Genomic DNA, 13,131 nt, shown 5'->3' on the forward strand with positions numbered 1-13,131 from the left:
CTAGGGTTTCTGGGATAATGCTGTTGATGTGAGCCATGACCAGCCTTTCAAAGCACTTCATGGCTACAGACGTCAGTGCTACGGGTCGGTAGTCATTTAGGCAGGTTATCTTAGAGTCCTTGGGCACGGGGACTATGGTGGTCTGCTTGAAGCATGTTGATATTACAGACTCAGTCAGGGACATGTTGAAAATGTCAGTGAAGACACTTGCCAGTTGGTCAGCACATGCTCGGAGTACACGTCCTGGTAATCCGTCTGGCCCTGCGGCCTTGTGAATGTTGACCTGCTTAAAAGTCTTACTCACATCGGCTACGGAGAGCGTGATCACATAGTCATCCGGAACAGCTGGTGCTCTCATGCATGCTTCAGTGTTGCTTGCCTCGAGCGAGCATAGAAGTGGTTTAGCTCGTCTGGTAGGCTTGTGTCACTGGGCAGCTCGCGGCTGTGCTTCCCTTTGTAGTCTGTAATAGTTTTCAAGCCCTGCCACATCCGACGAGCGTCAGAGCCAGTGTAGTACGATTCAATCTTAGACCTGTATTGACTCTTTGCCTGTTTGATGGTTCGTCGGAGGTCATAGCGGGATTTCTTATAAGCGTCCGGGTTAGAGTCCCGTTCCTTGAAAGCGGCAGCTCTACCCTTTAGCTCAGTGCGGATGTTTCCTGTAATCCATGGCTTCTGGTTGGGGGTATGTACGTACGGTCACTGTGGGGACGACATCATCGATGCACTTATTGATGAAGCCAGTGACTGATGTGGTGTACTCCTCAATGCTGTCTGAAGAATCCCGGAACATGTTCCAGTCTGTGCTAGCAAAACAGTCCTGTAGCTTAGCATCTGCGTCATCTGACCACTTTTTTATTAACCGAGTCACTGGTGCTTCCTGCTTTAGTTTTTGCTTATAAGCAGGAATCAGGAGGATAGAGTTATGGTCAGATTTGCCAAATGGAGGGCGAGGGAGAGCTTTGTATGCGTCTCTGTGTGTGGAGTAAAGGTGGTCTAGAGTTTTTTTCCCTCTGGTTGCACATTTAACATGCTGGTAGAAATGAGGTAAAACGGATTTAAGTTTCCCTGCATTAAAGTCCCGGCCACTAGGAGCGCTGCATCTGGATGAGCGTTTTCCTGTTGATTAATGACCTTGTACAACTCATTCAGTGCAATCTTAATGCCAGCATTGGTTTGTGGTGGTAAATAGACAGCTATGAAAAATATAGATGAAAACTCTCTTGGTAAATAGTGTGGTCTACAGCTTATCATAAGATACTCTACCTCAGGCGAGCAAAACCTCGAGACTTCCTTAGTATTTGATTTTGTGCACCAGCTGTTGTTTACAAATATACACAGACCGCCACCCCTTGTCTTACCGGAGTCAGCCGTTCTGTCCTGCCGATGTAGCGTATAGCCTGCTAGCTGAATGTTATCATTGTCGTCGTTCAGCCACGACTCGGTGAAACATAATATATTACAGTTTTTAATGTCCCGTTGGTAGGATAACCGTAATCTTAAGTCGTCCACTTTATTTTCAAAAGATTGAACGTTGGCTAATAGGATTGATGGAAGAGGCAGTTTACTCGCTCGCCGTCGGATCCTTACAAGGCACCCCGATCTCCGTCCACGATATCTCCGTCTCTTCCTCACGCGAATGACGGGGATTTGGGCCTTGTCGGGTGTCTGTAGGATATCCTTCGCGGCCGCCTCGTTGAAGAAAAAATCTTCGTCCAATACGAGGTGAGTAATCGCTGTGCTGATATCCAGAAGCTCTTTTTGGTTATAAGAGACGATGGCAGAAACATTATGTACAAAATAAATTACAAATAACGCGGAAAAACACACATAATAGTACAATTGGTTAGAGGGCTGTAAAACGGCAGCCATCTTCTCTGGCGCTCAGGGACTGAGAGTAGGGACTGAGAGTAGGGACTGAGGGTAGGGACTGAGGGTAGGGACTGAGAGTAGGGTCTGAGGGTAGGGACTGAGAGTAGGGACTGAGGGTAGGGACTGAGAGTAGGGTCTGAGGGTAGGGACTGTGAGTAGGGACTGAGGGTAGGGACTGACGGTAGGGACTGAGAGTAGGGACTGGGGGTAGGGACTGAGGGTAGGGACTGAGGGTAGGGTCTGACGGTAGGGACTGAGAGTAGGGACTGAGGGTAGGGACTGAGAGTAGGGTCTGAGGGTAGGGACTGAGGGTAGGGACTGAAGGATAGGGACTGAGGGTAGGGACTGAGAGTAGGGACTGAAGGATAGGGACTGAAGGATAGGGACTGAGAGTAGGGACTGAGGGTAGGGACTGAGGGTAGGGACTGAGAGTAGGGTCTGAGGGTAGGGACTGAGGGTAGGGACTGAAGGATAGGGACTGAGGGTAGGGACTGAGTAGGCGGAGGGACTGAAGGATAGGGACTGAAGGATAGGGACTGAGAGTAGGGACTGAGGGTAGGGACTGAGGGTAGGGACTGAGAGTAGGGTCTGAGGGTAGGGACTGAGGGTAGGGACTGAAGGATAGGGACTGAGGGTAGGGACTGAGAGTAGGGTCTGAGGGTAGGGACTGAGGGTAGGGACTGAAGGATAGGGACTGAGGGTAGGGACTGAGAGTAGGGACTGAGGGTAGGGACTGAAGGATAGGGACTGAGGGTAGGGACTGAGAGTAGGGACTGGGGGTAGGGACTGAGGGTAGGGACTGAGGGTAGGGTCTGACGGTAGGGACTGAGAGTAGGGACTGAGAGTAGGGACTGAAGGATAGGGACTGAAGGATAGGGACTGAGGGTAGGGACTGAAGGATAGGGACTGAGGGTAGGGACTGAGGATAGGGGTTTAGGGCTGTTATTCTGAGGCTGCGTCCCAAATGGCACCCTATTCCCTATATAGTCCACTACCACAGCCCTATGGGCCCTATTCCCTATATAGTCCACTACCACAGCCCTATGGGCCCTCCCTATATAGTCCACTACCACAGCCCTATGGGCCCTATTCCCTATATAGTCCACTACCACAGCCCTATGGGCCCTCCCTATATAGTCCACTACCACAGCCCTATGGGCCCTATTCCCTATATAGTCCACTACCACAGCCCTATGGGCCCTATTCCCTATATAGTCCACTACCACAGCCCTATGGGCCCTCCCTATATAGTCCACTACCACAGCCCTATGGGCCCTCCCTATATAGTCCACTACCACAGCCCTATGGGCCCTATTCCCTATATAGTCCACTACCACAGCCCTATGGGCCTCTCCCTATATAGTCCACTACCACAGCCCTATGGGCCCTATTCCCTATATAGTCCACTACCACAGCCCTATGGGCCCTCCCTATATAGTCCATTACCACAGCCCTATGGGCCCTCCCTATATAGTCCATTACCACAGCCCTATGGGCCCTCCCTATATAGTCCACTACCACAGCCCTATGGGCCCTCCCTATATAGTCCACTACCACAGCCCTATGGGCCCTATTCCCTATATAGTCCACTACCACAGCCCTATGGGCCCTCCCCTATATAGTCCACTACCACAGCCCTATGGGCCCTATTCCCTATATAGTCCACTACCACAGCCCTATGGGCCCTATTCCCTATATAGTCCACTACCACAGCCCTATGGGCCCTCCCTATATAGTCCACTACCACAGCCCTATGGGCCCTATTCCCTATATAGTCCACTACCACAGCCCTATGGGCCCTCCCTATATAGTCCACTACCACAGCCCTATGGGCCCTATTCCCTATATAGTCCACTACCACAGCCCTATGGGCCCTATTCCCTATATAGTCCACTACCACAGCCCTATGGGCCCTATTCCCTATATAGTCCACTACCACAGCCCTATGGGCCCTCCCTATATAGTCCATTACCACAGCCCTATGGGCCCTCCCCTATATAGTCCACTACCACAGCCCTATGGGCCCTATTCCCCTATATAGTCCACTACCACAGCCCTATGGGCCCTATTCCCTATATAGTCCACTACCACAGCCCTATGGGCCCTCCCCATATAGTCCACTACCACAGCCCTATGGGCCCTATTCCCTATATAGTCCACTACCACAGCCCTATGGGCCCTATTCCCTATATAGTCCACTACCACAGCCCTATGGGCCCTCCCCATATAGTCCACTACCACAGCCCTATGGGCCCTCCCTATATAGTCCACTACCACAGCCCTATGGGCCCTATTCCCTATATAGTCCACTACCACAGCCCTATGGGCCCTATTCCCTATATAGTCCACTACCACAGCCCTATGGGCCCTATTCCCTATATAGTCCACTACCACAGCCCTATGGGCCCTATTCCCTATATAGTCCACTACCACAGCCCTATGGGCCCTCCCTATATAGTCCACTACCACAGCCCTATGGGCCCTCCCTATATAGTCCACTACCACAGCCCTATGGGCCCTATTCCCTATATAGTCCACTACCACAGCCCTATGGGCCCTATTCCCTATATAGTCCACTACCACAGCCCTATGGGCCCTATTCCCTATATAGTCCACTACCACAGCCCTATGGGCCCTCCCTATATAGTCCACTACCACAGCCCTATGGGCCCTATTCCCTATATAGTCCACTACCACAGCCCTATGGGCCCTATTCCCTATATAGTCCACTACCACAGCCCTATGGGCCCTATTCCCTATATAGTCCACTACCACAGCCCTATGGGCCCTCCCTATATAGTCCACTACCACAGCCCCTATGGGCCCTCCCTATATAGTCCACTACCACAGCCCTATGGGCCCTATTCCCTATATAGTCCACTACCACAGCCCTATGGGCCCTCCCTATATAGTCCACTACCACAGCCCTATGGGCCCTATTCCCTATATAGTCCACTACCACAGCCCTATGGGCCCTCCCTATATAGTCCACTACCACAGCCCTATGGGCCCTATTCCCTATATAGTCCACTACCACAGCTCTATGGGCCCTCCCTATATAGTCCACTACCACAGCCCTATGGGCCCTAGTCAAAAGCAGTGTACTATTTAAGGAATAAGATGCCGTTTGGGACACAGTCTAAGTGGAGGGTAGAGCTCAATACTTTGATGAGGGTTATAGGCGTGCCGTGCCACCACAGCAGAGCAAACAAGGCTGGCAAGCCAGCGAGACACAGAGACTGAGTGTTTTCTCCAGTGTGTGTGTGTCTGTGTGTGTGTGTGTGTGTGTGTGTGTGTCTGTGTCTGTGTGTGTCTGTGTGTGTGTGTCTGTGTGTGTGTGTCTGTGTGTGTGTGTCTGTGTGTGTGTGTCTGTGTGTGTCTGTGTGTGTATGTCTGTGTGTGTGTGTCTGTGTGTGTCTGTGTGTGTCTGTGTGTGTCTGTGTGTGTCTGTGTGTGTGTGTCTGTCTGTGTGTGTGTGTCTGTGTGTGTGTGTAATATTTATTATGTATATTTTTCTATTTCTGTCCAAGATTTTTCATTTACTACAGTGCTCTATTACTGAGTACTCTATCTACTGTACTATTGTATCATACCTGTTAGTTGTTAGTGTGATGTACTACTGAGGTGGTACTGTGCTCTGAAACTGATTCAGACAGAGATGGCTGAGCTGTGTCTGAGGTGGTACTGTGGTTGGGTCGTGGTGTGTCTGAGGTGGTCCTGTGGTTGGGTCGTGGTGTGTCTGAGGTGGTACTGTGGTTGGGTCGTGGTGTGTCTGAGGTGGTCCTGTGGTTGGGTGTGGGGCTGAGGTGGTCCTGTGGTTGGGTCGTGGTGTGTCTGAGGTGGTCCTGTGGTTGGGTCGTGGTGTGTCTGAGGTGGTCCTGTGGTTGGGTCGTGGTGTGTCTGAGGTGGTCCTGTGGTTGGGTCGTGGTGTGTCTGAGGTGGTCCTGTGGTTGGGTCGTGGTGTGTCTGAGGTGGTCCTGTGGTTGGGTCGTGGTGTGTCTGAGGTGGTCCTGTGGTTGGGTCGTGGTGTGTCTGAGGTGGTCCTGTGGTTGGGTCGTGGTGTGTCTGAGGTGGTCCTGTGGTTGGGTCGTGGTGTGTCTGAGGTGGTACTGTGGTTGGGTCGTGGTGTGTCTGAGGTGGTCCTGTGGTTGGGTCGTGGTGTGTCTGAGGTGGTCCTGTGGTTGGGTCGTGGTGTGTCTGAGGTGGTCCTGTGGTTGGGTCGTGGTGTGTCTGAGGTGGTCCTGTGGTTGGGTCGTGGTGTGTCTGAGGTGGTCCTGTGGTTGGGTCGTGGTGTGTCTGAGGTGGTCCTGTGGTTGGGTCGTGGTGTGTCTGAGGTGGTCCTGTGGTTGGGTCGTGGTGTGTCTGAGGTGGTCCTGTGGTTGGGTCGTGGTGTGTATGAGGTGGTACTGTGGTTGGGTCGTGGTGTGTATGAGGTGGTACTGTGGTTGGGTCGTGGTGTGTCTGAGGTGATATTGTGGTTGGGTCGTGGTGTGTCTGAGGTGGTACTGTGGTTGGGTCGTGTTGTGTCTGAGGTGGTACTGTGGTTGGGTCGTGGTGTGTCTGAGGTGGTCCTGTGGTTGGGTCGTGGTGTGTCTGAGGTGGTCCTGTGGTTGGGTCGTGGTGTGTCTGAGGTGGTACTGTGGTTGGGTCGTGGTGTGGCGATCTGAATGGGTCGTCTGTGATGGCTGTCTCTCCTACCTCTCCTCTCTCCCTCCTCAATTCCCTCTTTCCCACTCCCTCTCTCTCTCTCTCCTCCCACCGCCCCCTCTCCTCTCCTCCCCTCATCCCCTTCCCCCTATTCAATACCCTGTGACGTCACGAGAGGCTACACAGCTTTCAGCGGGATTGCTCAAGTAGTGCAAGGAGACAAGGTTCAAACAAAACAAGGATTTTATTATAGGTCTTGGGAAATTAACGAAAATATAACAAAATTCTGTTCTCTTGTGGCTCTTTAAGGGTTAACAGTTCAGGGATGTCTCTTCCACATCCAAAATCATAATTCTCACTCGCTCAGATAACTTTTCCCCAGCCTTACTGTAGTCCACGTTGCAGCTAGTGGCCAACCCAGCAAAAAGTCCTTCCAAATGTCTCTCACGTATTTCCACAGGTGCATATATCCAAAGGTGAGTATTTCCCAAAGGTAAGTATCTCCAAATCCTTATATTCCTCATGGAAGTGGACGTGCAGCACTCTTGTCCTCCAGAGAGCCCAGGTTGGAGACTGTCTCTCTTCCCTTCCCAAACCTTCAGCTCATCAGCTCCTCATTTGTTTCAGCTGCGTGGGAAGATTGGCCATAGAGGGGTGGAGTTCCCGACCATACCAGCAGATGGAGCCATAGCTGTCTGGGTTTGCAGCCACCTCAGGGGGATGTAACGTCCCTCCAGGACACAGCCTCTCGTGACATCACACATCCCCCTCCTCGGGACCGACGTCCTCGTCGGGGTAAAGGCAGCGAAGAAGGCATCACGCCGGGAGAGGGCGTCCGCATTGCCGTGGTGCTTGCCAGCCTGCTCTCTCTTCAACTCCTCCACCTCTAGGACCAGGGACTCAGCCTCCTGTTGTCTCTCCTTGAGTTTCTTACTGAACGCATCAGCCTTGGTTTTAGCAGAGTTTAGCTTCTGTTGAGCAGCTTTCAGTTCCTTCTCTCTCTCTGCCTCCGCATTCTTCATCTTGTTCTCCAACACCTTGTACTTCTCCTCTGCCTTCTTCTGGACCTCCTTACTACTGCGCAGGGTCTCCTCACACTCCTCGATGGTCCTGCGCAGCCTCTCCAGCTCCTCCTGTTGCTTATGGAAGGAGCTCTGTTGGAGTTTAGCCTGGAGGATATCTAACTCTTCTGTCTTCATGTCTAACTGTTGCTTTAACAAACGATACCTCTCAGCGGTCCCCTTCAGACCAGACAGTTCTTTGTCCAGATTCTGTAGCTCCGTCTCTGTGTCGGTCTGGGCACCTGCCATCCCTATCCGAGCCCGGGCGGGAGTGAGTAATTCGGAGGATTGCACCGGAGCCTTCCCAGGATGAGTCTTGCCTCTCCGTTTCCGAGGTACTCGGGTTATCCTCTCCTGAGACTCTCTCCAGAGTGGGTAAAAGGCTGGGCAGTCTCGTCCAATTAGGACAGGGACGGGGAGGGAATCAACCACCCCCGCCGTCGTGTGTATGGTTCCCCGTGTGCTGGTCATTGTAAGTTCAGTAATGGGGGTATTCTCTGGTGTCCCCATGGACACAGGAAACTGGGAGGCCTTTCCCCGGGGTCAGACACGTTGGGCCCACCAAATCCTTACGCACCAGGGTGGCCCGGCTACCAGAATCCAGTAAGGCCTCCACATCATGGTGATTCACAGTTACCGGGCAGGTGGGGGGGTCGATCTGGGCCGCCATCTACGACTCCCAAGAGCGAGGCAAAACGGTGTGTGGGTGCTGAGCTGGAGGACTCCGCAGTGGGCATAGGTTCATCGGCTGGTTTCCCACACTGCCAGGAGATATGTCCCATCTCCCCACACCGGTAACACTGTCGAGTTTCCCCCTCCTGGTGTACTCTTCTTGGACCCGTCTGGTTTCTGGCTCCCCCTGGAGCCGGGATAAGTCCTGACGTGGCTGGGTTCGAGACCTTGGGGTCCTTTGGACGGGTTCTTCCCATTTGTGGTGGGGCCGCACTCCTGGGGTCTTTTCGGGAAGCATTCAGCATCTCCGCTGTGGCCTGGTACTTTTCCACAGCTTCCACGGTCAGATCAGCCGTGGTCAAGGCCTGTTGACTGATGAACCGTTTTGCCTCATAAGGCAGGGCGCGTAGGTAACGATCCACCACAACGGCCTCCACCACCGCCGCTGCTGTATTCCTCTGCGGATCCAGCCATTTCCTTGCGATTCGGACAAGTTCATGCATCTGCGCCCGAGGAGGTTGGTCTGGTTGGAAGGTCCAGCTGTGAAAGCGCTGGGCCATACCAAACTTTGTGAGTCCATATCTGCTGAGGATCTCAGACTTCAGGGCATCATAGTCAGTAACCTGGTCAGGGCCCAGGTCCCGGACAGCATTCAGCGATTCCCCGGTTAGAAAGGGGGCTAACAGACCAACCCACTGTTGCTTGGGCCAGGCTTCCCTAGTGGCCGTGGCCTCAAATGCATGCAGGTATGCCTCAATGTCATCGGTAGCTCCCATCTTAGATATAAAGTCACTTGCCTTTATTGGGCGGGTATTTTGGACCACCCTCTGTCTCTGCAACTGCAATTCCTCTGCCTTCAGAAGGTTGGCTTTCTTTTGCTCCTCCAAGAGAGCCACGTTTGCTTGCATCTGGGCTTGCTGGCCAGCAACAAGGGCTTTCAATATGTCCTCCATTTCAGTCGGGCGGGGAGCCTACGGCCAACTTGGAAAACTGGGTGATCAAACCTTCGGTATCCTCCTCTGACATGCACTATTAACGCTTGAGCGTGCCCGTATTCTCCACCATCTGTGACGTCACGAGAGGCTACACAGCTTTCAGCGGGATTGCTCAAGTAGTGCAAGGAGACAAGGTTCAAACAAAACAAGGATTTTATTATAGGTCTTGGGAAATTAACGAAAATATAACAAAATTCTGTTCTCTTGTGGCTCTTTAAGGGTTAACAGTTCAGGGATGTCTCTTCCACATCCAAAATCATAATTCTCACTCGCTCAGATAACTTTTCCCCAGCCTTACTGTAGTCCACGTTGCAGCTAGTGGCCAACCCAGCAAAAAGTCCTTCCAAATGTCTCTCACGTATTTCCACAGGTGCATATATCCAAAGGTGAGTATTTCCCAAAGGTAAGTATCTCCAAATCCTTATATTCCTCATGGAAGTGGACGTGCAGCACTCTTGTCCTCCAGAGAGCCCAGGTTGGAGACTGTCTCTCTTCCCTTCCCAAACCTTCAGCTCATCAGCTCCTCATTTGTTTCAGCTGCGTGGGAAGATTGGCCATAGAGGGGTGGAGTTCCCGACCATACCAGCAGATGGAGCCATAGCTGTCTGGGTTTGCAGCCACCTCAGGGGGATGTAACGTCCCTCCAGGACACAGCCTCTCGTGACATCACAACCCCTTCTCTCTCCTCCTCTCCTCCCTTCTCTCTCCTCCTCTCCTCCCTTCTCTCTCCTCCTCTCCTCCTCGTACTCTCACTCTCTCTCTCTGAGGCTGATCTCAGAGCTGTCAGAATGACGGATGGCCACTTTACAAATGGGGCATTTCCCAGCACATGGACCTGCCTGACTGAGACAAACAGCATGCTGCTAGCTGGTCTGATGTACACAGTGGACCTGGCTGACTGAGACAAACAGCATGCTGGTAGCTGGTCTGATGTACACAGTGGACCTGGCTGACTGAGACAAACAGCATGCTGCTAGCTGGTCTGATGTACACAGTGGACCTGACTGACTGTAGTTAGATCATAACGCTTCTCTGAGCTGAGTACATCCAGTTAAACAGCAGATTCCTCACAGAGCAGGACAGGCAGGCAGTGGCACCACAGAGTACATCCAGTTAAACAGCAGATTCCTCACAGAGCAGGACAGGCAGGCAGTGGCACCACAGAGTACATCCAGTTAAACAGCAGATTCCTCACAGAGCAGGACAGGCAGGCAGTGGCACCACAGAGTACATCCAGTTAAACAGCAGATTCCTCACAGAGCAGGACAGGCAGGCAGTGGCACCACAGAGTACATCCAGTTAAACAGCAGATTCCTCACAGAGCAGGACAGGCAGGCAGTGGCACCACAGAGTACATCCAGTTAAACAGCAGATTCCTCACAGAGCAGCACTGCATAGTACATCCAGTTAAACAGCAGATTCCTCACAGAGCAGGACAGGCAGGCAGTGGCACCGCAGCCTTTTATCATGGTGACTGTGTCCCAAATTACACCCTGTTCTCTATATAGTGCACTACTTTAGACCAGAACCCTATGGGTCACCCTATAGGGAGTAGTGTACCATTTGAGTTGTAGTCATGTTGACTGGATGGAACAAACCAATCATGTTTTAACTGGGGACTCGTGGCTCACCTGAACCCTGGTCTGAAAGGCCCAACTTGACCTCAAAGAAAGGACATGTTGGATCGTTGGATAATTAGATCGTTTAACTCTAACAGATGGCGCCGACAGTATTAGCAGTTTTTTTGTAGTTTTTTTGTTTTGTTATTTCTTACATTATTCGTTCAGAACGTTTCTGCCGTTATTACCTCTAGCCTAAAATAACTTCTGGATATTAGATCGACGGTGTTACGGATACAGGTATCCTGTGTTTTTGTGTGTTTCTACTCCTTCTGCCCTAATCACAGGTGTCCTGTATGTTCCTGATTGGTGGTCGTTGAGGTGTCTGCTGATTGGACCAATCAGTGAACATTCCTGTGCATTGCACCACCTGTTACTCGTTTTTTCAATCACACATCCCATTATATAAAAACCAGTCACTTGTGTTAGTTGTTAGAGAGAGAATATTTCCGTATGTGAGTATGGACACGGTGGTGTCCTGTTTTTGTTTACTCACTAAGTGCTGGTTACTCTGGTTGGTAATTTTGTTAGACCACTGTTTTGTATGTGAGTAATGGATACTGTGATGTCCTGTGTATAGAGTACTCATTAATTTGCTGGTTACTCTGTTTGGTAACTATTGTGTGTTTCTGGGAAAAGGGGAGTTTGAGCTAGCTGCCCTTGGGCATACATTTCCCGTAGAAAGAACTGTTTATAAACACTAGTTAGACCTGAGCGGACCACCCACTGTATTTTTGTATGGTAGCAGTAGCCTAGCGGTTCTTGAGGCAGGCAAGATCAGTTTAGGGGTGTTTTACACTATTGTTTCATTTCTTGGGTCCTGCTCAGCCCTTTTTCCCAAACCGTTACCGTGTGTTCAGAAATAAACCATTTGTGTTTGACGGTAGTTCATGGTTGTTGTGTCATATTTGTTCTCACTGTTCCATGCCACACTTATAATTTACATGAATTATGTTACGGGTCTCATGTCCATCACCCTAGACGTTCAAAGCCACGGGGTTCGTAACAGACGGTCACTCACCAGCATTTCAACCAGAAATGTGACTTTCCGAAATTGGATAATTTGTTCGTACCCCCCCTGACGCATTTCTAGTCACCCCAGGGTCTGCTCCAAGAAGAGGAATACAGAGTGGGTTTTAGTATAGAGAACAAAGTAGAGCTCAGGGCGAGGATCTCCTTCCAGAGAGACATCAGGGACTGTAACATACTCTGTTTCACGGAATCATGGCTCTCTCCGGACATACTGTCCCCGTCCATACGGCCAGCGGGGTTCTCCGTACATCGCGCGGACATAAAGAAAGAACTCTCCGGGAAAAAAGCAAGGCGGAGCGGTTTGTTTCATGATTAACTACTCATGGTGCGGTTGTGGTAACGTACAGGAACTCAAGTCCTTTTTGTTCACCCGATCTGGAATACCTCACTATCAAAATGCCGATCGCGTTACCTCTCTTCTCTTTGGTCATCGTCACAGCCGTGTATATTCCCCCTCAAGCCGACACCACAACGGCTCTTAAGGAACTACACTGGACTTTGTGCAAACTGGAAACCGCATATATTGAGGCCGCATTTATTGTAGCTGGGACTTTAATAAAGCAAATCTGAGGAAAACACTACCAAAGTTTTATCAACACATCACCTGCGCTACTCGCTCATCAAGAATTCTTCACCATTGCTACTCCCCCTTCTGGGACTGCTACAAGGCCCTCCCCCGCCCTCCCTTTGGCAAATCAGATCACGCTTCCAATCTGCTCCTCCATTCCTATAGGCAGAAACTTAAACAGGAAGTACCCGTGGTAAGGACTGTTCAACATTGGTCTGACCAATCGGAATCTATGCTTCAAGATTGTTTTGATCACGAGGACTGGGATATGTTCTGGGTTGCCTCTGAGAATAACATTGACGTATACACTGACTTGGTGACTGAGTTCATCAGGAAGTGCATAGAAGATGTTGTTTCCACTGTGATGATGAGAACCTATCCAAATTTAAAAACCGTGGATGGATGGCAGCATTAGCACAAAACTGAAATCGCGAACCAACCGCATTTAACAACGGCAAGGTGACTTGGAACATGGACGAGGACAAACAGTCCAGCTAAAGCTCTCCGTAAGGCAGTCAAACAGGCAAAACGTCAGTACAGAGACAAAATGGAGTCGCAATTCAACAACTCAGACACGAGACGTGTGTGGCAGGGACTCCAGACAATCACGGATTACGAAGGGAAAACAGCCACGTCTCCGACACCAAAGTCTTGCTCCCGGACAA

The 13,131-nt window shown here is 51.0% G+C and overlaps 1 protein-coding gene across 1 annotated transcript; it reads right to left on the reverse strand.

The window, feature by feature from the left end:
• Nucleotides 1-5,488: 5,488 nt before the first annotated feature.
• LOC123492910 (cell surface glycoprotein 1-like) lies at nucleotides 5,489-12,148 on the reverse strand. The gene is made up of 2 exons (XM_045226601.1): nucleotides 12,111-12,148; nucleotides 5,489-6,509 (listed from the first exon to the last, which is right to left on the reverse strand). The coding sequence occupies exons 1-2, from the start codon at nucleotides 12,146-12,148 to the stop codon at nucleotides 5,489-5,491; spliced, it is 1,059 nt and encodes a 352-aa protein (XP_045082536.1).
• Between the last annotated feature and the right edge of the window lie 983 nt (nucleotides 12,149-13,131).

This window comes from Coregonus clupeaformis, chromosome 17, assembly GCF_020615455.1.
Source record: "Coregonus clupeaformis isolate EN_2021a chromosome 17, ASM2061545v1, whole genome shotgun sequence".
NCBI lineage: Eukaryota > Metazoa > Chordata > Actinopteri > Salmoniformes > Salmonidae > Coregonus > Coregonus clupeaformis.